Source organism: Miscanthus floridulus, chromosome 16 (genome assembly GCF_019320115.1).
Source record: "Miscanthus floridulus cultivar M001 chromosome 16, ASM1932011v1, whole genome shotgun sequence".
NCBI classification, from domain to species: domain Eukaryota; kingdom Viridiplantae; phylum Streptophyta; class Magnoliopsida; order Poales; family Poaceae; genus Miscanthus; species Miscanthus floridulus.
Window position 1 is genome coordinate 88,349,452 of NC_089595.1, and position 25,888 is coordinate 88,375,339.

Here is a 25,888-nt window from a genome sequence, read left to right on the forward strand (position 1 = left end):
GTTAGATGATAGGATATCTTCTGTTGATATGATAGGATACGGTTGTTGTAACTTAGCTTGTAAGGCAAGCGTATGTATCTCGTGTATCACGGACGGCATGATCTGTTGAGATCAGCATGTAATCTGTTGTACACCATGTTTGAGTATAAATACATGAGCCGAGAGCCCAGTCAGGGTAATCTCGTTCCCATATTTCATTATATGGTATCAGCTAGCCTTTTCTTCCTCACGGAATAAGATCCAATGGCGGAACCATCCGCCGCCAATGCGCCGCTCGCCTTCAGCCTTCTCCCCGTCGTCTCGGAGAAGCTCACTCGTGGCAACTACAACATGTGGCATGCCCAGGTGTCATCTGCGTTGAAGGGGGCTCGTCTCGCCGGCTACATCAAGAGCATGGCTGCACCCCCGCCTGAGTTCCTCGAGGGGGACTCATCCTCCCCCGCCGATGGAAAGAAGCTCACCAATGGGCAATGGCAAGGAGTCGGAACCGCAGCCAAATCCGACATATGAGAAGTGGGTCTCTCAGGACCAAATCGTCCTCAGTTACCTCTTCTCCTCCCTCTCCAAGGAGGTCTTCGGCCAGGTCGCGACGGCGACCACCGTGGCAGGAACTGTGGGCCGCGATACAAGATCTTCACGCCTCAGCAGTCTTGGGCGCGCGTGATGTCTACGCGCATGGCCCTGGCCACGATGAACAAGGGGACGTTGTCCGTGGCAGATTACTTCGTCAAGATGAAGGGCCTCGCCGATGAGATGGCTGTGGTGGGCCGCAAGATGGAGGACGAGGAGCTGGTCTCATTCATCCTCATGGGCCTTGGTGATGACTTCGACTCCATTGTGTCTGCGGTGGCGGCGCGAGTCGAACCGATCTTCGTCGCCGAACTGTATGCGCAACTCATCAGCTACGAGCAGCGCAAGGAGATGCATGGCGGAGGTTCTCAATCCTCTGTCAATGTGGCCACCAAGGGTGGCCGTGGGGGGAACAATTCCAACCCCAACCAGTCTCGTGACTGCGGTGATGGTGGTCGCGTGGGTTTTCACCGCGGCGGTGGTGGCCGTGGCAATGGTGGCCGTGGAAATGGTGGCGGAGGCGGTGGTGGTCGCAATTTTTTGTTCGGTGTCTTCTGCCAGCTCTGTGGCAAGGAGGGCCATACTGTGGTACGCTGCTTCAAGCGTTTCGACGCCATATTCACTGGACCGCCGCAAAAGAGTGCATCGTCGGCGACCACGACGCCCTATGGAGTGGACACCAACTGGTATGTGGATTCAAGAGCCACAAATCACATAATCGGTGAACTAGAGAAGCTTTCCTTCCACGACAGGTATCGTGGAGGAGAGCAGGTACACACGGCCAGCGGGGCAGGTATGAAAATTGATCACATTGGTCATAGCATTTTGCAATCCCCAGTTCATGATATTCATCTAAATAATGTTCTCCATGTTCCTAATGTCAATAAAAGTCTTCTTTCAGTCCATCGTCTTGTTAAAGATAACAATGCATTCCTTGAACTTCATCCCAAGCATTTTTCTCTTAAAGAACAGGTGACGAGGAGAACACTCCTCGAAGGGCGATGTGAGGGTGGTCTCTATCCGTTGAAGCCTCAATTGCACACACCATCTCCACCGAATAAACAAGTGCTTGGTGTCTTCAAGCCCACTACCTCCTTGTGGCATAGCCGACTTGGTCATGCCTCTGCTCCTGTCGTTCAGCAGATTATTAGTCATCATAAGCTTTCTTTTTCTAGTAGTTCGAGCAATGGTGTGATTTGTGATGCGTGTCAGATGGGAAAGAGCCATCAATTACCTTATCCTAAGTCAAATAGTGTTTCGTCTAAACCTTTTGAGCTTGTTTTCACTGATGTATGGGGACCGGCACCAACTTCTGTGGGTCGGCGTTCTTATTATGTCGACCTTTATCGATGATTATAGTAAGTTCACGTGGATCTATTTGTTGCGTTATAAGTCTAAAGTCTTTCAATGTTTTCGTGATTTTCAGAACATGGTTGAGCGTCAATTTGATCATAAGATTCTTGCAGTTCAATCGGACTGGGGAGGGGAATATCAGTCCCTTAACTCCTTCTTCAAACGCCTAGGCATAGCTCACCATGTATCTTGTCCACACGCACACCAACAAAATGGATCCGCTGAACGTAAACATCGCCACATTGTCGAGGTTGGTTTGTCCCTTCTTTCACATGCATCCATGCCACTAAAATATTGGGATGAAGCGTTCTTAACAACTGTTTTTCTCATCAACCGTCTTCCATCCAAGGTCATTGCCAATGACACACCACATGAGCACCTCCTCGATTCACCTCCATATTACACTTTTCTTCGAACTTTTGGGTGTGCTGTTTGGCCAAATCTTCAGCCTTACAACACCAAGAAAGTACAATTCCGGTCAAAACGTTGTGTTTTCCTTGGGTATAGCAATCTACACAAGGGGTTCAAATGTCTTGATCCCTCGACAGGTCAGCATATATATTTCCCGTGATGTGGTGTTTGATGAGACGGTGTATCCTTTCCCTCAACTTCATCCCAATGCAGGAGCTCGTCTTCATGCTGAGTTTTCACTTCTTTCCGATATTCTCCAAAACCCATCATCGGACCTTGGGGACGCAAATTTGCTTGATCAATGTTTGATTAATTCTGACCCTGCTAACGCTGTGGCAAGCTCCTCTACTGCTTGTGGATGAAACAGGAACAAACCTGGTGCAAAATGATGGAGAAACGGCACATTCTGGGGGTCATTTCATGTACCCCTCTTCCTCATCGCATAATGACAACGGGGGCACAGGATCAGGAGGTGATTCTCCTGCTCCTCATACCGGGTCGGTGGCGGGATCAGCTTTGGAGTCAGGGTGCTCCGGTCCTGCGCTATTGGGACCCAGATCCTCTACATCGACGAACGCCGGGCTGCAGTCTTCGTCGCCGTCGCCTCCCACACTGGATTTGTCGCCTCCAGGAGATTTGTCTCCTGTATCCGCTGCGGCGGGTGCGCCTGAGCTCTTCCTCGTGCCGGCTGCTGCGACTACACCACCTACACCTCCTCCACCTCCTCCGCATCGGCATGGCATGCGTCTTCAGCACGAGATCACCAAGCCGAAAGTTCATTCAGATGGCACTATCCGGTGGGGGCTTCACAGCTCCGCTAAGCCAGAGGAGCCCAAGAATGTGAAGGCTGCTTTAGGAGATGCACAATGGGTTTTGGCCAAGGATAAAGAGCATACTGCTTTGATGAACAATCAGACTTGGCACCTGGTTCCACCGCCCAAAGGCAAGAATATTATAGGATGCAAGTGGGTTTACAAAGTTAAGAGGAAAGCTGATGGTACTGTTGATCGGTACAAAGCACGGCTTATCACTAAAGGATACATGCAGCGATATGGGATAGACTATACCTTCAGTCCAGTAGTCAAGGCTGCAACCATTCGACTTATTTTGTCAGTGGCAGTTTCCAAAGGTTGGTCTCTGTGACAACTTGATGTTCAGAATGCCTTCCTTCATGGCATGCTCGAAGAAGAAGTATATATGCGCCAACCTCTAGCGTATGAAGACAAGAGGTTTCCAAATTATGTTTGCAAATTGGATAAGGCACTATATGGTCTCAAACAAGCACCACGTGCTTGGTATGCACGTCTGTGTGGCAAGTTGATTCAGTTGGGCTTCACACCATCGAAAGGTGATACTTCCTTGTTTTATTACAATAAAGGGCAAATTACTATGTTTGTGTTGGTATATGTCGATGACATCATTGTAGCAAGCTCTTCACTAGACGCTACAAAGGATCTGCTCATGGATCTAGGAAAAGGAGTTTGCTATGGAGGATCTAGGAGATCTTCACTATTTCCTTGGCATAGAAGTGAAGAGAGGGGTGGATGGCTTAATATTGTCACAATAGAGGTATGCCACTGATGTTGTGAAGCGGGCGAATATGGGCAACTGCAAGCCGGTGGATACACCCATCTCTACTTCAGAAAAGCTCAGCATCACAGAAGGGACTAGTCTCGGTGAAGAAGATTCAACAAGGTACATGAGCGTTGTTGGAGCACTCCAGTACCTGACACTCACTAGGCCTGATTTGTCCTTCGCTGTTAACAAAGTGTGCCAGTTTCTTCATTCACCAACTACAGCATATTGGAGTGCGGTGAAAAGAATCCTACGGTATGTGAAAGGAACTTTGACCATGGGTCTAAAGATCAGGAAATCGAACTCAACTCTTGTCAGTGCATTTTCTGATGCTGACTGGGCAGGTTGTGTGGATGATAAGAGATCAACTGGAGGGTTTGCAATGTTCCTTGGTCCAAATCTTATATCTTGGAGTGCTAGGAAACAACCTACTGTGTCACAGTCTAGCACTGAGGCAGAATATAAAGCTTTGGCCAATGCAACAGCTAAAATGACGTGGATTCAGAGATTGTTGACAGAACTTGGAATACCACACTCTCCAGTTGCTCGGTTGTGGTGTGACAACATAGGAGCTAAGTATCTGTCAGCTAACCCAATTTTTCACGCAAGAACAAAGCACATCGAAATAGATTTTCATTTTGTGCGTGAAAGGGTAGCACAGAAGCTCTTGGACATCAGGTTCATAAACACCGATGATCAATTGGCAGATGGATTCACAAAGCCTGTCATGGCATCCAAATTGAAGGAGTTTAGATTCAATCCCAACCTTGTTAGTGGCTAAGATTGAGGGAGGGTGTTAGATGATAGGATATCTTATATTGATATGATAGGATACGGCTGTTGTAACTTAGCTTGTAAGGCAAGCATATGTATCCCGTGTATCACGGACGGCATGATCTGTTGAGATCAGCATATGATCTGTTGAGATCAGCATGTAATCTGTTGTACATCATGTTTGAGTATAAATACATGAACCGAGAGCCCAATCAGGGTAATCTCGTTCCCACATTTCATTATACTGACGAGTTTGGAGCAGGTGGGCAGACAAGGCTTGACGCTAGAGGCGAGCTGGCGCCCAGGTAAAAGAGGAAGGGCCAAAAGATTCGTAGATAAAAGAAAGGAAATTTGATGAGACTGTCATGTTCGTTTGGCTGATAAGTCATGGCTGAAAGTACTGTTGATTAATTTGTTGTGAGAGAAAAATATTGTTCGTTGGCTGAAAAAGTATGGCTTATAAGCCAAGCGAACAGGGCGTAGGTTATAAGGACAATTATTGGACTTCAACAGATTTGGCCCGATATTTAAAAGAAACTTAATTATGATTTGGAAACTACATTTAAAGATTATATTCAAAATAATTTGAAACTAGATCTTTGAAAGGAAATATATATGGGTCTTCTACTCCTTCTATACAATGCAATGGTGATTTTACCTCTATTTTTTTAACTTTGTAATTTTGTCCTCACGATTTTGATTTAAAGCTTCCGTCTGCCCCTAGAAATCGAAATTAGTACCATGTAAAAAGACCAAAGTACTCTTACCTTATCTCTTACTTTCACCCAATTTGATCCAAAATCCTCACCCTAGCAGCCAAGCGCGGACAGCGGTGGCGCATGGGATGTGACACACATGGATGCCCTTGACATATAAAAAAAACCGGCCAGACCAAAACACATCCAGAAACCGATTTGGTAAGTAACTGGTTCAGACTCGAACATGGAGACCTACCTGGCCGGGTCCCAAACTGGCCAGACCGGCTTTGTTGGACTCGAGAGGCGAACTCAGCAAAGCGAGCGGGGGAACCGGTCTGGGCGAGTCCCAGGCCAGTTTGGCAGAAGGCGACATAGGGAGGTTGTCCTGGCTGGGTCCCAAACCAGTCAGGCCGGTTTCATTGGGCTGGCGAGGGAAGCCCAGCAGGGCACGCGGGCAAGCCGGCCTGGCCGGTCCGAACGACATCATCTCTTCCTTTTGCTTCCGGACTTTCATACGATGATCTAAATATATTTTAGGACTATTTTATTGGTAGAAACATTTTCTAAAAGTCCTCTTCAAACTCTTGGCCATTTTTTATCGTCGACATATGCCCTCCTATTTTTAGGTAAGCTTTAGGTGAACTTAAAAACATAAAAAGCACTAAATAACGATGATGTCCATCTCATCGGCTATCTAACCTCTAAGGGCGATATATACATCGGCCATATTTGTTCTAAGGGCAATATGTGTATCGGCCATTGTTTGGTCAACACTTTATTCCTCTTGCCAAACACTTGGAAAGTTTTTTTTTCAAATACCTCACGTTAATTGCTCTAGAGAGGCGATCACCTTGCAATGTCTCTCGCATATATGAATTACCAAACAAAACTTTGATCACTTTCGGTGGACCCTCCTAGCTTGATGACCACTTGCCAAACTTATTGATCTTCGTCCCAAGAGGTACAATAGTCTTCCACACTAAATCCCCAACTTGAAAAGATTTGCTTCACTTTCTTGTTATAAGCTTGGGCAACTCTAGCTTTATCCTTCTCGATTTTCTTTAAGCTTGTACTCTCTTGTCAATCACCTCATCGATATTGTCCATCATAAGATCATGATACCTAACAATAGTTAAATTATTTTGTCTTGCAAGTCTTTTTTGTGACTTTTTGTCTTGCAAGTCTATATGCATCCAAATTTACTTCAACGGTAACACGACCTCTTAACCATAAACAAGCTAAAAAGGAGTAAATTTAGCAGCACCATGTCTAGAGATGTGATGAGCCCGCAAAGCCTCAGACAAGATCTCATGCCACCTCCTGGGATTCTCCTCAATCTTCTTCTTAATCAACTTGATCAAAGTATTATGGTTCAATTTAGCTTAATCATTAGCTTGAGCATATAATATGGAGATGAATTGAGTAGCTTAATTTTATATAATTCGACAAAATCTCTCGCCTCCTTAGACAAAAAATAAATTCCTTGATATGTAGTTAATGTCTAGGGAATGTTGAATCTATGTATTATGTGGTCAATAATAAACTCAATCACCTCTCTATATGTCATATTCTTTAAAGGATCAGCATCAGTCCACTTAGTGAAGTAATCTGTAGCAACTAAGACAAAGTGATGTCCCTTTGATGATGGGGATGAATTTGGCCAATGAAGTCTAGCCCCTGACCTCTAGAGAGTGATTAGGCCGATCTAGAGCCCGTCCTTCGCTACGAAAACTCAAGAACACCTCCCAGGATTGAGGACCTATCGAGGAGATGCACGCCTGAAGTTGTTCTATGATCAGTAAGGCCACCTAAAACGCCGATGAATCTCATGGAGAGATGCAACGAACATCAAGAGATTGAAAAAGGGCAAAACTTGGGTAATAGATGTAAAAAAGATGATTGAGTGTTGGATCCTTCGATCAGCCATGATCCTCTGATATATATGTAAAGAGAGGGGGTGGTCATATCCCAATATGAAACAAGTCCAAATCATGTCTCCATGTTTCCTACACCAAAACATGTCAAAAAACTGATTTGGTAACCAGTTCAGACTCGAACAGGGAGACCGGCCTGGTTGGGTCCCAAACCGGCTAGGCCGGTTTTGTCGGGCGCCTCGCTGAGTCCCAAATCAGTCAGGCCAGTTTGGCAGAAGGTGACGTAGGGAGGCCGGCCTGGCTAGTCCCAAATTGGCCAAGCTGGTATCATCAGGCTGGCGAGGGAAGCCCAACAAGGCGCGCGAGCAAGCTAGCCTGGCCGGCTAGGCCAATTTTTCAAAGTCGAACATCATCTTCTTGCCCTTTTGCTTCCGAACTTTCATACAACGATCCAAATATATTTTAGGACTATTTCATCACCAGAAACAATGTCTAAAAGTCCTCTTCATGCTCTCGGCCATTTTTTATCATCAACAGATGCAGCATGCTAGGCGGGCGCCACAGGCACGCGGATAAGCGTGTGCTGCTAGTAGGGGATTGGACACGCGACAGGAAGGTGGTTCTAGACCTCTAGAACTTCTAGAATGTTGGGTGGTTCTAGAGCTTGGGCATGACATACCATTGGCTGGAATTGTACTCGTTGATCTCCATTAATACAATATGCTTCATTGATTTGTATGAAATAAATTCATATCTACATGGATTTCCCATAATCAAGCAAATTGTGTGAGGATGAGAGTAGAAATTGAGCCATCTTATTTAGTTATGACTCCATGCATGCATCCTATATACCTTCTTTCCCCTTCAAACCAATTTAGGAATTATGAAATTACCCATATCATACTTCATAAGATTTTTTGTATATGTATTTATGAGATTATTTGTATGTGGATTTATGAGATTACTTGTATATAGCTTTATGAGATTACTTGTATATGGATTTATAAGATTATTGCATGTGGATCTATGAGATTACTTGTATCAGTTTTATTAAATTATAGTATGTGATTTATGAGATTACTTGTATGTGGTTTTATAAAATTATTGTATGTGGATTTATGAGATTACTTGTACATGGTTTATAAGATCATTGTATGTGAATTTATGAGATTACTTGCACGTGGATGTATAAGACTGCGCTGGAATAGATAATCATTGTCGGATCGGAAGACCCATCACTGTTGGAATTCATGCCGGCAGAGGTTGGTGGCATATCACTATTGGGTTGGTGACCTGACAGTGATAATAGGAACAACACTGCTGGGTCCTAGCATCACCTGGCAGTGATACTCATGGATATCACTGCCGGGTTGTATCATAAACCGACAGTGATATGCAAAGTGCCACTGTCACCACAGTCGGATCCTTGCACAGCCGACAGTGCATTGTTGAGTGCCATTGCATCAGGTAGAATACATCATGTATAACTACACACCAGACAATTCTCATTGACATTACATTTCTCACAAGGTAGAATACATCATATATAACTATAAAGGTCAAATTAACTTAACAAGTACCTACATAATGAAGTCCTTGCAAACTAAACTAAAGTTCCAGTACTCTTAATTACTCTCTTATATTATTCACTACCAGAAACAGTGACTTTGCTGTGTGCCATAGGCACTTGGCAAAGCCCACAAAACACTCGACAAAGGCTTTGCCGAGTGTAATACTCGGCAAACAACACACGACATCTATAGTGCCGGCAAATGTCTCTTTGCCGAGTGTTTTCTATCGGGCACTCGGCAAATACTTTGCCGAGAGCTGAAATCGGTGTTCGGCGAAAAAAGTAATGCGACAGCGCGGAGACGGTCACGGTGTGTTTGCTGAGTGTCCCAGACCGGACAGTTGGCAAACCTACCATCTTTGCCGAGTGTCAAATCACGGGCACTCGACAAACCTGAATTCTTTGCCGAGTGTCAAATACTGGACACTCGGCAAAGACTGGCCCAGAACGTATAAATGTTGGCTTCTTTGCCGAGTGTCCAGTATCTGACACTCAGCAAACATGCCTTCTTTGCCGAGTGTCAAATCCCGGGCACTCGGCAAACCTACCATCTTTGCCGAGTGTCAAATACTGGACACTTAGCAAAGACTAGCCTAGAACGTACAAATGTTGGCGCTTTGCCGAGTGTCATAGCACAGACACTCGGCAAAGAAGCCATTTTAGTCCCAGAATACACAGATTTTGGTCACGTGTCCTCTTTGCCGAGTGTTTTTACCTTGGCACTCGGCAAAAGGCCTCTTTACCGAGTGTAACACTCGGCAAAGCGACCATAAATTGCCAGTTTATATGGTTCGGTCACATATAAACACATAGTTCACAATAAGCATCACAGGCAGTTCATATAGATATATCGACAACACATAAATGCAAATAAACTTCAGAATCACTAGTAGGTTCATTCACAACCACAAATAGTCACAAGTAGTCATAGGTTATCTACAAATGCAAATGCAAATAAAATCACAAGTAGTCACTTAGGCCACGAGTTCCACTGCGACCATATTGGGTCATGAGACTCATTCGATGCCGTCGATTGATTCTACACAAAGGAGAAGAGATTACATGTATAAGTCAAGATTGAACAACATGTATGGTCTCTCTGCTGCCTAACTAGTATAACCCTTGCAACTATCAGCAATATCTTCTCAGTTGCATTGTGCTCTAGTATGATTGCTTAAGTGCTAGTTGGTAACAAACATATAGCATTAGTCACTAAGTTTCTAGTGTCTGGACATCTTTGTAAGATTGATTCTGCATAAACTAGAAACGGTGATTATAAGGTTGTAAAGTGACCCACAGTGCCTGAAATAGTATTTGGAGTAGGTTGAGGAGGAGGGACTGGCATCGGTGGAGGAGGTTGACCGATTGCAGCGTAAACACCCCTCATATATTCAAACATCTGCAACCGCTCTGCCTCCATCCTTTGCCGCTCTACCTCCATCCTCTGTCGCTCTGCCTCCGCCCTCTGCCGCTCTGCCTCCATCTTCACCTCTAGCTCCTCCCGGCGCCTCGTTTCTTGTTCCAGCTGAGCCTACAATATTTCATCCCAATGTTACAATGCAATGCAAAAGTATGTAAAAATCAATAAACGATGAATAAAACTAAAATAACCTGGAGTGCGTTCATCTAGAACCGTGTAGAGTCCGGCCGTGGGCGTATCGCCGGGCTGGAATGAGTGCTCCGTGCTCGAATCTGGAAGAGAGTGGGAGTACTGACCGTGTTGATTGTGCCGTCGCCAATCCAGAACCGGCCATGCTTCTTGCCTCCTTCCACCCTCATGACCACTTCTCCATCAAGGTCATGGGCGCTCGGATCGTACTCTGGGCCATGGACCACCCTTGCCATCGATGTGTATCTATCGAGGCGGCTGTGGACGGACTCATTGTTGTACGTCGAGGGTGGGTCCTCCGGGTTGTAGGCGACGTCAGCCGTTGCCTTGCCCTTGTGGGCCAAAGTATATGCCATGAACTGGGTGCAAGGCTCGCCACCATGTACCGCCGGCTGCAAAAAAAACAATATGATTAGAAATTATGCAGAGTTAAGCGTTAGAATAAAGAAATGAATTCGCGTACCCATCTAGCCGCGTATTCTAAAAGGTTGAGGTTGCCTTGATGGTGTGGTGCACCTGGCATCAGCAAACGTCGTTCTCGACAAGCGTCGTGATTCTTCTCCCACGTGGGGTCGCACCACCTATCCACCATCCAGGCCCAGCACTGCACATCATAGGCGCACCACCACGGAGGCACCTACGTCATCAAGTATATGACATATAAGAAATGAGGCTGCTAGTGCTAGCTAAATGGAGTTAATGATATATAGTATTAATTAATTACACATACATAGCCTTTAGAACTAGTGGTTAAATGCATGACAATAGGCAGAAATTTGTAATAGAGAAGGAAAAACCATAGAAGAGCACGTGCAAACAATCACCTATAGCCAGGTCTGCACCTTTTGGTGAAATTACTAGGTGTGCTAAACCATACCATTTCAATGTACATATTTTCTAGTCTCAGGTATTTGATATCAAACAAGTTGCAAATACTATCTCTGCCCCAGTATATAAGGCATAACCACCTCTGGTTCAAAGACTAAGGAACATATTTAATACTTGTTAACCGAAATCAATTGCATCAGTGTGTTCTCTACAATGGCAAGTGAAATTTAGCATTCCAATTTGAAATTTATATGTGAAAGTAGCACTATATGTATACAGCTAGGTGCTGGATTATGAATCAGATTGGACCCCATCAAAGATATGAGATGCAGCATCAGGCAGTAAAGCATCAGCTAGATGCAGAATCTGAATATAGTAGTATCCAACTATCCATGAACTACTACTATCAGCAGGAGCTGTGTTCAAACCCCAACAGAATGTAGACTCGCAAGGCAAAGCTAGCAAGAATCAACAGGCGAAGGCAAGGGCGGAGATCACCTGCGCGGCTTGTGGCATGCAGGGTTGAGCTCGCCTGTGCGGCTCACGGTGGCCGGGGCGGACCTCTCCTGTGCGCAGCCCACGGCGGAGCTTGCCTACGTCGCTTGCAGCCTGCGGCGTGGCTCGCGACGGTCGGGGCGGAGGTCGTCGGGCGCAGCCTGCAACACGGCTCGCGGCGGCCGGGGTGGAGGTCACTGCGCAGCCCACGTCGTGGCGGAGCACGGTGGTGGGCCGGTGGCTGGTGCAGGGACGAGGGGCGGCGCGGGAGCCCAGTGCGCGGGGGCCAGGGGCAGGCGCGGAGGCCGGGCTCGCAGGGGCCAGGGGCGGCAGCAGGGCCGGTGGCATGGGCTGGTGTGGGCGTGGCTGTGTGTGTGAGTGTGTGTGTGGCCGGGTGTGGGACTAGGGTGGTTACGAGGGAGGTTAGACGAGTGCCCGCGATCTAACACTCGGCAAACCCCCATTTTGTTTTTTTTCATTTTCAAAACCTAAACTACTGCGCGTGTGTGGGGCCCGTAAAGCTATTTGCCGAGTGTCCCAATTCTGACACTCGGCAAACTACAGGTTTGCCGAGTGCTAGATGGCGGGCACTCGGCAAACCCGTTTTATTTTTTTCCCATTTCCAAATCCTAAACTACTGCACGTGTGTGGGGCCCTGAAGCTGTTTGCCGAGTGTCCCAGGTCTGACACTCAGCAAACCCCATGATTGCCGAGTGCCATCTAAGGGACACTCGGCAAACTTCCCAAACTTATTTTTTTCATTCTTGTTTTCCATAACGTGTTTTCCTCAATTTGTTCCGATATACTTTGAAAATACCTTCTCAAATTCATTGAATAATATATATTTGATTTTTTAGGAATATTATTCCATTATTTCATGCAGTTATAGCTCAAATTCAATTTATATCAATTAAAATTCTATAATTACACTTAATAAATTAAAATTATCAAACGGATCCAAAAATTTACCAAAATTACACATGAATCAATCTATGTTCTCTATTGCCTATATAAAAAAGTTTTGAACTCAAACCCCAATTCGACCGTCACTTTGACTTCAAATCTTATCGAATCCTTCTCAACGCTACGATTCTTCTTCTGAGATACTTCGGTTTATAAACATCGTACATGACAGATTATGCGAAACCATTCTCAATTTTTTACCACGGCCTCCACGTATGATATCATGAGATCTTGACAAATCTCATGATTTTCAGACTTAGTTTGCTTTTTTTAGAATTTAAAAATCATTCGGCCACACGTTCGTGGTCGTGTTTCCTGAACAAGATGTTCGAAATTTCTTTTCATTTCCTGGGTAAGTCCTCACACTGGACTCAATAACATGAATATCATTTTTCTACTCATTTTATTCTATTATTTGAATCACTTGCAGTTCAAATTTGACTTATACCAAAAAAATTCCTTGAAATGCAATAAATTAATTAAATATAGCAAATAGATCCAGAAATATACCAAATCTTAACATGGAGTACCACATGTTGTATGTAGAGAGTAGAAAAAGTTTCAAGGCCAGAAGTGGAAAAAACTTATTTATTTGCCGAGTGTAAAAAAAACACTCGGCAAATTTATTTCTTTGCCGAGTGCCGGAAAAAAAACACTCGGCAAACTTTTTTTTTTGCCGAGTGCCACTAACGGACACTCGACAAACTCCTAGCAGCCGCCACACTAACTGACGGATGTCCACGTGGTGGTTTTTTGCCGAGTGTCTCTGTTTTGCCGAGTGTTTTTTCTTAGTTTGCCGAGTGTTTTTTTTTTCAGCACTCGACAAAGAGTTTGTTTGCCGAGTGCCTTCATTTTGTCGAGTGTGTTTTTTGCAGCACTTGGCAAAGAGCTTGTTTGCCGAGTGCCCAATAAAATACACTCGGCAAACATTTATGCACTCAGCAAATATGCTGTTTCTGGTAGTGATTAAACCATTACAATAAACCCAAGTCTCATCAGTACTCACACCCACTACTCTTTCACCTCACACTACCCTCAGTTAATCTCTTTCACCTCGTGCAATGACGTAGTCTATGTAGCGAAGATCCCCTATTGTATATGATGTATATCAACGAATGGATCAGTGCACTCTTTCTTACCTCAAAGGAACAAGCACACGATCTATCATAGAATGAACAAGCTGGAGGCTCATCAAATAAGCTATCACCTACAACAAAATTTAAGTAACCTTGCAATCCTTCTGTTGTGGTCCTTAAACTTGCATAGTACCAACGGTACCCAAGTTTCTCTGTCACTTGAATTAGAATGGCTTGGAAGCTACATGCAGCGTACGTCGAATCATGAAACCGAACCTGCAAGTGGTGTCATGCAACAAATAGAATGTGAGCTATGTTGAATGGAAAAGTAATATATATATACACATGTGAGCACCACTTCCACTATACCACATCTGTGTCATTGTCCCTAGCAGTCAGCTTACTAACTGCTGCCACATTTGCAATGCCCTTGTCTAAAGCTTCACACCAAAAGTATGAGAAGTCAGGAATTATGTATCCATTGATGCCAAGCTCATTTAGACACATTCTCATAGCATTTCTCTCAGCAGTTCTTTCATTTAGCGCCACCGTTCCTGCAACGCTAATTTCTAATATCTCTTCAGGCCCATCCCATTTTGAAAGATACATTACAACAAAATCTCTCTCCATGATGGGTGATGAATGTCTGATGCCTAATGTCACTAATGCCGAGAAACCATAGTGTATCTTCGAGCCATCTAATCGGCTCAATCATCTAAGGTAAATTATAAAAGTGTGTTAGGATGAAATAGATACACATTAAATTAAGCGTAAGAAAAGATTAATACTTACTATGGTCATAAACAGGAATCGTGCTGGTTGCAAATTTGGCGCAAATGGCGTAGCTCCAGGGAGGAATTCAGGTGCCCGAGGAGGAAGTGGGGGACCCTGCATGATTAATCATGAACACATAAGTTATGTTTCTCATAGTAATCAGAAACCGGTTCCATAGTTATGTAATATTCTCCGACAAGACCAATATTGTAAAGATCTCTGACAAGACCAATATTGTAACATCCTCTTCTGGCTCGCCATTCATTGTATATCACAGAATGATCTCAGGAAGGTGAAAATTAAAGCAAGAAGGTATGGCCTATGCCAGCACACCAACATGGCCAAGTGGGTTTGATGCATGGCCCATAAAAGAAACAAAACCTGTTTATTTTGCCTCTAACATCATTTGCCTCTGACTCATGTCAAAACAAACATTTCATCTTCACATCATTGCCTATATAACTCTACATCTATCTGTTTAACATCACATTTGAATATAACTGCAGCATAATCAGATTATCTTCACATTACAATATAATAAAAAATCTTGAACTTCAACCATCAATTTCAAAAAAAATCAATGTAGTTTCACAACGTGTAAACTATATATTGTGAAAACATAAACATGTTCCTAACTTAGAATTTAAAAATCAATGTAGAATGTAGGTTGGACGTCTCACTAAAAGATGAGGATGTGGGCAGCGGTGCTCCTAGGGACAACGATGTTGGTGTTTACACCAAAATTTGGAAGAAGGGTCACAAGGGACTCGAAAGCTCCCAAGATCATGGCAGCAAGGAATCAATTGCGTGCAGATCGGAACCAGCTGATTCGAATACAGCACTAGAATCGGCTTTCTTCAGGCAGCGCTAGCGGATAACGACTAAGGCTACGATCGGCGCCGGGACAAAACATGATGGACTCTACAAAAGGGAAAGATTAGAGTCCAAGTTATCTTAAATTAGGAATGATTTCTCTTAGGACCAAAGATTGTACTGAGTCGTACTCGAGTAGGATTCGTTTTTAGGTCCCGGGTATAAATATCAAACCCTGGCTATTGTAAAAGACACACAATCAATCAAATATCAGTTATTTACTTTTTTTGGCTCTGGCCACCCCTTAGGAGTAGGAGTAGAGTAGATCTCGATGAGTTCTTCAGCAAGTATGGCTGCATCGATCGGGTCGACCTCCACTGCTTGTCTATAAGTACCGTCATAGCTTATACCTCTATTCGTACGGCTGCATCGATCCGGTCGACCTCCACTGCGACTCTGGTATGAGTTAGTTATCGACTCTTGTCTAGTTCAAGTACGGCTGCATCGATCCGGTCGACCTCCACTGCTCGAACTAGATTAAGGTCAAGTTATCGGCACTACCTAAGGGTGGTGTTCCTTCGGATAGATTCATTAAGTTATCGATATTGCTTATTGCTTCCATTATTTATTTAATTACAGCAATATCACTTCGCCCGATTGGGATTGATCTAGATCAGCCTCATATCCTTTTTTAACCCATCGTTTGTTAATCTAAAACTGATCTAATCTGCACTTTAAACAATGAGTTATGTTTTATCGGCTGTTTTACATCAATCTTGATCATGCATAGCGTGCGGTTAAGACATGTTTAATCTTGAGTAGATCTATTGGCTAGCAAAAACAGTTCCATGGCCCATTATCACGGCCTGTGTGATTCTGCCTCACACCCCACTGTTAGCATCGTGGAGTGGGATCATTATTTGGTAGATCTGTTCCTGAGAATGCATGACCATAACTGTGCGCTATGCCTGAATCGGCTGTTTTAGTCGATATCGAGCGCTTTCACGGATAGTTCGCATCACAAGATCGTTGAAGTAGGGATAGGTTGAAAGATATGTTAGCCCCATGATCTTATTATCGTATTATGGCCTGCATGATTTTGCCTCATGCCCCACTGATATTAGTAATAAGTTTAGGGTCATCGAGTCTATTATTGTTTCTACGGCCTGCATGATTCTGCCTCATGACCCACTAGTCACAGCGATAGATGAGATCTAATATGTTTATTAGATTTATTTCTATTAAATGGTTGAATGGTGATGAATTGTTTCTTTCATAAAAAGGGGTTCGGTTACTCATAGTCATTGGCTCAGCATGAACTAATTACTGTTGATATCCTTTTGCCAGCGACTAATATTTGTCTAATCAATTATACTCATCCAGAATGATAACCGATTCTTCTTATACAACCCCATGAGCTTTAGTCGATTTATTCTTATGAATATGTCGGGGTTGACTATTTAGTCGATCTCCTTTCATATCGGCTCTCAGAGCCGCACATTCGGGACTGTCTGGCAACACCGGCATGTTCCACCCTTAATTACTGATAAACTTTCTCTCCTTATCAATTGTAGGGTCAAATTGACTGGCATGTCTCGGGAGGAGTACGTAGGATCTACCATCCCTACGCTGAAGTTAGGCGGATCCTTAGCTCCATCGAGCGGATCCTTCTGGCTTGCTCGTGTGTCCTTGGCACGAGATGAAATTTCATGTCGACACACGTTTCTGGCACGCCCGGTGGGACACCACAATCATCATGGCGGTTCACAACAACAACGACATCCTTATGCTGCATTATGAAGATCTACCTAATTGGGATAAGGGTATCATCAGCAAAGCTATAGAAGAGTTTCAGAATAAGTGTTTGTTGTCCTACACCAAAACACATGACAACACAATTGTTTAGAAATTTCCACTACCAAGAGTTCTATTACACGGGCAGATGGATACAACTAAAGATGAATATAGGCGTTTCTTTAAGGAAGTTGTAGACAAATCTGTTTATGATGCCATATCAAGCCATAATGAAGCTTTCTTGGACATATTCCACAACGCCATGAGAGTGGCGATTCATGGGTTTCTAGTTGGACAAGGTGGGCCGGCTTATTGCAACATTCCAAATCCATTGCCTCAAGGGACTAATCAAGTTGGTACCAGCCATCAAGAAGCAACACCAGCTGGTAATGGTGATGTCTAGGCAGTTCAGGGTTCATCTGAATAGGCTCAAGGAACTACTATGAATCAGATATAGTATAATCCTGGACCACCAGTACAGCATGTGCAATAGCTGACGGGGCAAGGACAGAACCAGGTGATCAGTTTTGGCACATCAGGCCACATACCATCGTCAACTCAAAAAATAACACCATCAATGCAAAGGATCCGTAGAGATATAGATTCTTATGTCTACAATCAGAGACTTTAAGCAGCAAGCCAGTAAAGAACCCAGTAGATCGAGATTCCATAAGGGTACCACTATGGCATGGATTATAACACCCTTCACATGATGCCAAACCTAGAATATCAAGGCACATGGGATTTCAATCCATAGATGGGTTAGTAGGTGTAGAGGAATCCAAATCCACAGGCTGATGAGTTATTACTAAGGGTGACCGAGATGATGAAGAATCAGTTCGGTCTGAAGCCAAAAGGGTTGACTTTTTCATACAAATACCCATATCCAGAATGGTATGATTTGGTCGTTCTTCCCACAAATTACAGGTTCCTAGAGTTTGCTAAGTTCACTGGCCAAGACAGTACAAGCTTGATAGAACATGTCAGTCAGTATCTTATACAATTTGGCGAAACATCAGTTGAGGATGCTCATCGAGTTCGTTTCTTCTCCTTATCCCTATCAGGGCCAGCCTTCACTTGGTTTTTATCATTGCCAGTCAATTCCATTGCCAATTGGGCTGACCTAGAGAAGAAGTTTCATACATATTTTTATACTAGGACTAGAGAAAAGAAGATTACCAATCTAACAACTATAAGGAAGAGGACTAATGAATCGGACACTGAGTTTCTTTAGAGGTTCTAAGAAACTAGGAACTTGTGCTTCTCATTAAACTTGGCTGATGATCAACTAGCTGCTTTAGCTATTCAAGGAATGTTGCCAATGTGGAAAGAAAAGCTGCTAGGACAAGAATTTGACAACTTGGGTCAATTGGCTCAACGAGTGGTAGTGCTCAATAGCCAATTCTAGAGTATGCGCAGAGATACCCGATTTCAGAAGAGTACCACAGTAGCTGAAGCTTATGATCCATACTCAGTTGGTGAAGGCTATGAAGATGAAGAAGAAGAGGTTGCTGCGGCTGAATGGAATTGAGGCAAGAAGATAGTAATGGTGCCAAATCCTTGGGGAAGAGGAGTCAAGGAGAGCTATGACTTTGATGTCACCAAATTAGATAAGCTCTTCGATTTCTTGCTTGAGAAGGGGCAAATCAAGTTCCATAATGTTACTTCTCATTCCACTAATGAATGCAGAATTTTCTGGCAGCATATACAGAGGGTTATTCAGCAAGGAAGGCTCAAATTTAATATGCCTCGAAAAATGAAAGTTGATGATAATCCTTTCCCAAGAGATCAAAACATGGTTGATGCTGGACTACTCAAAGGAAAGACTAAGGTCCTAACATCAGCCAAATCAAGAGAAGCTAGAATAGTCGATCCCAAGATGCAAATATCGACTGACGAGTACAGAGAAATTAAAAGACATCACAATGAGCAAAAGAGCCGATATGAGCAGGGAGGAACGTCAAAAGCAAGGACAACAAAGCCATGAGTTACATCTCGGATTCTATTGAGTAAGTGGCAGCGGCAGAAGGAAAAGGATTGTCAGCGTTGGTTAAAGGATCAAGAATACCAGTGTCAATTAGAAAGAGAGAGGTATGAAAGGAAACAAACCGAATCACATTAGAATTGTCCTTTCTCCAGACATTGCTGGAATAAAGGTTTGAAGTTGCCTATCAAACATGACTGTCTAGAATGCAGCAATCAGTATTGGGAGTTTAGGCAATCTCAAACCAACCACCGGTCTATCCATACTCAAGATGCATATCATCATAATAACATGGATCGACGCTTAAAAAATGGAAGTGTTCATAATCGGCTGGGAAAAAGAGTTGTTAACCAGGACTGGGCTGATTATGAAGAGGAAAGCAACAAAAGAAAATATGTTTGGCAGGAAGGCCAATGGTGTCTAGGAGATTTAACAAGAAGCCAGAGGAGAAGGGTACAACGCCTAAGGAATAAAGAGATGGAACAGGCTCATGCATCCAGTGAACCTCAAGTATGGCGTACTAAGCAAGCAGCCGATATAAAAGCAACCATTGGCTAATATCCAAATGGCTTTTCTATTGCCATCAGAGTTTAGAGCTCTGGTAGATCAAGAAGTTTATTCGGATTTCGATGAATCGGAGTATGAGGAGATAGTTGCCAAGTTGACGGTTGTACATCAAGCAATATTTGATAAACTAGTCAAACATCGGCACTTAAAAGCTTTATATATGAAAGGTCTTATTGATGGGAAGCCGATGAACAAGATGTTAGTGGACGGAGATGCTTCTGTCAATCTTATGCCTTACACCACTTTTCGTAAACTTGGCAAAGAACCAGGAGATCTAATGGAGACTGACATGATGCTTAAGGATTTTGGAGGTAATGCATCTAAGACCCGGGGGGCAACAAACGTTGAACTGACAATCGGGAGTAAGACTCTACTCACCACATTCTTCGTCATCGATGGAAAAGGGTCATACAGTTTGCTCCTTGGTCGTGATTGGATTCAAGCGAACTATTGTGTACCATTGACCATGCATCAGTGTTTGATTCAATGGCATGGAGATGATGTCGAGGTGGTTCGTGCTGATGAATCTATGAGCATCGCAATAGCCGATCCAGTCTTTTGGGAATTAGGAGACTTCAAGTGTTTTTCTGGCAAGTTATAGGAAGGAGGCTTCATTAAGATCAGCAATGAAAACCAACAGCCGCTGCAAGCAATTGGCTCTGAGAGTTTCTTTTAGTAGAAAAGTCACGGCTTCACATCGGCCATTGGATTAAAGGAAAAATAAGCATTGAGTCCTGGAGATGGGTTTAGGCCGACGTATGTGGATGCTGAGTCAAATTGTAAGTGCGATTCAGAGTTAATGGATTTCTTAAAGAAGTTCTGTTTCGCTTAATAGGATGCTTGACATGGGTTGATTAATCATTTGACCTTTGATATAAAAAGTTCTGCGGGACGTTATCCTAACATCTGGTCAACATTTGATAGCCGATTTGTTCTCGGCTCTAATAGCCGGTACCAGGAGGGTATCGCCTCTAGTTCAAAAAATGAAAATCTTCAAAGACAATAATAGCCGATACGATATGTATTGCCTATAGAGCAAAAAGAATAAAAACAAAAATAGTCATACACAAGAATGTTACACTGAGACACATTCATGAAAAGAACATGAATCTTTGTTCATCGGATTACCCTAGATACAATCTAATCAAAGACCTTGTTCACCACATCCTAGGCGGATGTGATGTCTACTACTATAGCCTCTGCTACCATAACAAATTCTTCAAGCAGGTCCTCATGTTCCTCAGGGCCATCGCCCATTGGGAAACCAGTCTCCATGATGTGAAGCTCATACCTAGTTTGGACTTGTGCCGCGGTCAGCGCCACCGTCGCACCATGACGAACACCGTGGAGGGTGATCTCCTCAATGCAAGCCAAGATATCTTGAAGACAAGCATCGATGGGAGAACCACAAGCATTGACGGCGTCCATGACCACGTTCGCCGCCAGTTGGAGAGGCTCCAACTGCATCGTCAGGGCTGACAATCACAGGGACAAAAAGACTATCAAGATAAAGATAATGGAAATTGAAATGAGGCATTCCTGGAATTCATCTTACCCGCCACCATGGTGTCAGACTCGGCCAGCCACGCTCGGACGACACTAGCCTCCTCCTCAGCTACGTGAAGGGCGGCCTAAGAGACCCCGAGGTGAATCTCAAATTGGCCGTTCTCCCAAGTTGCCTCAGAATAACAATTCTGAGCCATCCTCCACTCATGAAGGTAGCGTCGGGCATATCACCATTGTAGGAGTCAGAAGAATCCGATGATGAGGCCGGCACAGAAGACGCGATGTCAGAGGGCCCGCCAGCCCTAGGGAGAGGACAAAGACTGTCATTCATAATAAACCTGTAGGAGAGTCAGAACAGTTCATCATCATAAATAGGCAATGTCAATCTCGCCTCATGCGTCAGAGACACTGGTTCATCGGCATGTTCTCCTCTGGGATCTCCTCCACCACGCGCTTGCCTCGGTTGTCCTCGCTGGCCATGAAAATGATTAGATCTATGGAAGGGAAAAGGAAAACTGCTATAGGATTTTGGCAGGTGGAGAAGAGCAAAGGAACAGTTGTGAGTGGAGATTAGTTCGAGGCCGAAGCCATCGACTGGTATTTGAAGACATGAAGCGAAGAGGTGGACGCATCGGGGCGCGCAAAAGGCAACCACAATTAATGGAAGACGAAGCGCCACTTCACTAATGACGATGGGAATATGGCATTAGGCAACTGAGGGCAAGAAATCGAAGGGTTCTCTTAATAAAAGTCATATTTTCAGACTTAATTGGATTAAGATTAGAAGTCTGGGATCGGTTGTATCAAATCAGCTCTTTAGCCGAAACAAGAAGCGTAATTAAATAATGGAGAGTATGATCGATTCTACACAAGATACACATTGACATGCATATTTCAAGTCTAGAACATCATGAATCGCTCTCAACATTTCTGGCCGAATAGCATCAGCTCCCGCGATCTGTTGTTTGTCTTCTTCGGCTGATCCAGGGATGCTCTTGAAAATGTACTTATGACGGTCAATGGCAGTAAGACTCCGAAGAAAGCTAGGGATGGATTACCCTTGATGGCCAAAAGCAAGATAGCCGATATGGTCGCCTAATTGGAAGGGACCTTATCGGATCAAACGTTATGCGCTTGATAAAATTTATATTTTGGAGACACTGAGAGGAGAAGAGGAATTCGACAGAGCAATTGAATGGGGAATATTTAAAGAAATATTACCATAACATTTGGATTAATACTTGACAACCAATTTGCTCAGCTATCAGCTCTAATAGCCGATACCAGAAAGGTATCGCTTCTAGTGCGAAGATAAACCCAGAGGGGTAAAAGCCAGTATGATGTGTATCGCCGGCAGAAGCGAGGCAAACATGACAAAGTGATGCATGAAGTAAAAGGAAAAATCATTAGAGATAATGGAATTGTTTGGTGATATCACTTATTACAAGCTACAGACCAGAAAACACTTTGTTTACTATATCATCGGCCTAGGAGGTCAGGGCTACAGAGTTGGCGGCGTCGAAGAAATCCTCATGACAACCAATTTGCTCAGCTATCGGCTCTAATAGCCGATACCAGAAAGGTATCGCTTCTAGTGTGAAGATAAACCCAGAGGGGTAAAAGTTGGTATGATGTGTATCGCCCGCAGAAGTGAGGCAAACACGACAAAGTGATGCATGAAGCAAAAGGAAAAATCATTAGGGACAAGGGAATTGTTTGCTGATATCACTTATTACAAGCTACAGACCAGAAAACACTTTGTTTACTATATCATCGGCCTAGGAGGTCAAGGCTACAAAGTTGGCGGCGTCGAAGAAATCCTCGACTAGGCGCTCATAATCTCCAGGGTACTCGGTGGCTGGAGCTCCATGGGGAAGAAGCCGAAGATCATGGCCGGAGTGAACTTGCGCAGCAGCCAACGCCATGGCAGCACCATGACTAACGCCATGAAGAGCGACTTCTCTAACGTGGTTCGAGATGTCGTGCAAACAAACCACCGGAACGGTGCCCCTAGCATTGATGAATCCCGCCACATGGTCCGCAGCTAAACGAAGGCTATCCAGCTGAGCCGATAGATCTAAAGAATTTGAGGAGGAGGTGATCAGGATCTTGGAGGCAAAAGTTAAGAAGAAACAAAAAATTATGGTAAATGTCTCACCAGCGATTCTGGCTTTAGACTTGGCCAGCCTCTCCCGCACCGGGTTGGCCTCAAGGGGTGATCGGTCCTGAACTATGGCCAGAGCTGACTCCGCAATAGAGAGGCAGTCGGCAAGTTTATCGCCGGTTCGGTCAATGGAAGCAATCAGGTCATCATTATCTCTCGGCCTCCTCAGATAATGAGGGAGCTGGCGGTGGATTGGTTCTGAAGGTGACCCAAAAGGCTGAACAGAGTCAGCCCTCTGCTCTAGAACAATGGGAGTAGCCCGAGTTGCACCCTCTTGGCAATGAAGGCGCTGGCGCGATGATGCAGATCCGTTGAGGGCCTCCTCAGCAGACCTCTTGCTGTTCTCCATGATCTCAAACCTATATAGAGAGCAGAAATTATACTAAGGATGCAGAAGGTTTGAGATGAAGCGGGTTGTTGTTTGATCCATAGCCATGCCCCGTATATATAGCCCAGGAAGGCGAGAACATAAATTTCGCCGGGGGTGTGAAATTGGAATCAGAAATAGAAGTGGATCGACACTCTGGAAATTCAGGGGACGGATAACAAAGAGATAACATATTTGAAATTATTTCTTCCCCAAGTTACAAAATATCATGGGATGGATACGAAGAATTTACATTGATCGGAGATCAACCCATCAAGGCTTCTTTGGATTGAAGAGAGTCCGGGTCCCCACAAGGCCAAAGGTCATCGTGAACCGAATAATACCGGCCTATTGATAAAAGTGTGCTGGAGAAGGGAAAGGTCGCCCGCCTGACAGATGCCTAGCCAATTTCTCGGTGAACTAAGAAATTGTGGGAAAGAAGCCTATGGATTTCCCGATGGGCGTTCGGTGGAACAAACAAGGGAAAGATGTCCACACATTTTAGCCCTTGCAAACACTAGAACAGCTTTGCGAGCATGGAGAGAAGACTCAAGTGATATCATAAGAATTCTTCTAACCGCAATAGCTGATCCTCTTGCTCGACAAGACGCTAGAATGAGCGACATAATCACCCTATGCACAAGAATTCTTCTAACCGCTCAAGATCTTCATAGCAAGAAGATAGACTATGGAGGGTCCAGCGGAGCTGGGAGCACTCGAGGAGGCAGATAGAAGAAAAATATGGCTGAATTGTTGAGTTGCTCTCGCTAGGGTCGGATAGACGTTTTATAGTCGGCCTGGAAGTATGAATCCAAGTGCTCGTGAAGCGATGATGCTCTCATAAAAGTTTTGAAGCATGGGCTCATGAGCTAGTATAGACGGCGACAAACAGTGGACCCCAGATCAAGATTCTTCACCCATGACTGTAGACCTATCGGGGGCACAGACGTGATAATTTTGGAATAAAATTATTTTTATCCAAAAATTGGGGGGCATGTGTTTACACCAAAATTTGGAAGAAGGGTCATAAGGGACTCGAAAGCTCCCAAGATTATGGCAGTAGGGAATCAATTGTGTGCAGATTAGAACTAACTGATTCGAATGCAGCACAGGAATCAGCTTTCTTCAGGCAGCGCCAGCGGATAACGACAAAGGCTATGATCGGCGCCGAGACAAAACATGATGGACTCTACAAAAGGGAAAGATTAGAGTCTAAGTTATCTTAAATTAGGAATGTTTTCTCTTAGGACCAAAGATTGTACTGAGTCGTACTCGAGTAGGATTCGTTTTTAGGTCCCGGATATAAATATCAAACCCTGGCTATTGTAAAAGACACACAATCAATCAAATACCAGTTATTTACTTTTTTTGGCTCTGGCCACCCCTTAGTAGTAGGAGTAGAGTAGATCTCGCCGAGTTCTTCAGCAAGTATGGCTACATCGATCCGGTCGACCTCCACTGCTTGTCTGTAAGTACCGTCATAGCTTATACCTCTGTTCATACGGCTGCATCAATCCGGTCGACCTCCACTGTGGTATGAGTTATCGACTCTTGTCTAGTTCAAGTATGGCTGCATCGAACCGGTCGACCTCCACTGCTCGAACTAGATTAAGGTCAAGTTATCGGCACTACCTAAGGGTGGCGTTCCTTCGGATAGATTCATTAAGTTATCGATATTGCTTATTGCTTCCATTATTTATTTAATTATAGCAATATCACTTCGCCCGATTGTGATTGATCTAGATTGGCCTCATATCCTTTTTTAACCCATCGTTTGTTAATCTAAAACTGATCTAATCCGCACTTTAAACAATGAGTTATGTTTTATCGGCTGTTTTACATCAATCTTGATCGTGCATAGCGTGCGGTTAAGGTATGTTTAATCTTGAGTAGATCTATTGGCTAGCAAAAATAGTTCCATAGCCCATTATCATGGCATGTGTGATTCTACCTCACACCCCACTGTTAGAACCGTGGAGTGGGATTGTTATTTGGTAGATCTGTTCCTGAGAAGGCATGACCATAACTGTGCGCTATGCCTGAATCGGCTGTTTTAGTCGATATCAAGCGCTTTCACAGACAGTTCGCATCACAAGATCGTTGAAGTAGGGATAGGTTGAAAG

At 44.1% G+C, this 25,888-nt stretch overlaps 1 protein-coding gene and 1 non-coding gene across 2 annotated transcripts; both read left to right on the plus strand.

Annotated features, from left to right (window-relative positions):
• The first annotated feature begins 675 nt into the window (after nt 1-675).
• On the plus strand, nt 676-3,477 carry LOC136510987 (uncharacterized). The gene is made up of 2 exons (XM_066505245.1): nt 676-1,363; nt 2,702-3,477. The coding sequence occupies exons 1-2, from the start codon at nt 676-678 to the stop codon at nt 3,475-3,477; spliced, it is 1,464 nt and encodes a 487-aa protein (XP_066361342.1).
• On the plus strand, nt 772-910 carry LOC136514644 (small nucleolar RNA Z247). The gene has a single exon (XR_010773791.1). It is a non-coding gene; the product is annotated as a small nucleolar RNA Z247 (small nucleolar RNA).
• Nucleotides 3,478-25,888: the final 22,411 nt, after the last annotated feature.

Bases quoted from the DNA above. Each gene is read 5' to 3' on its own strand.
- LOC136510987 (XM_066505245.1), top strand. From the start codon at position 676: ATGGCCCTGGCCACGATGAACAAGGGGACGTTGTCCGTGGCAGATTAC. The intron at 1,364-2,701 runs GTATGAAAATTG...TGGATGAAACAG, and splicing joins ACACACGGCCAGCGGGGCAG to GAACAAACCTGGTGCAAAAT.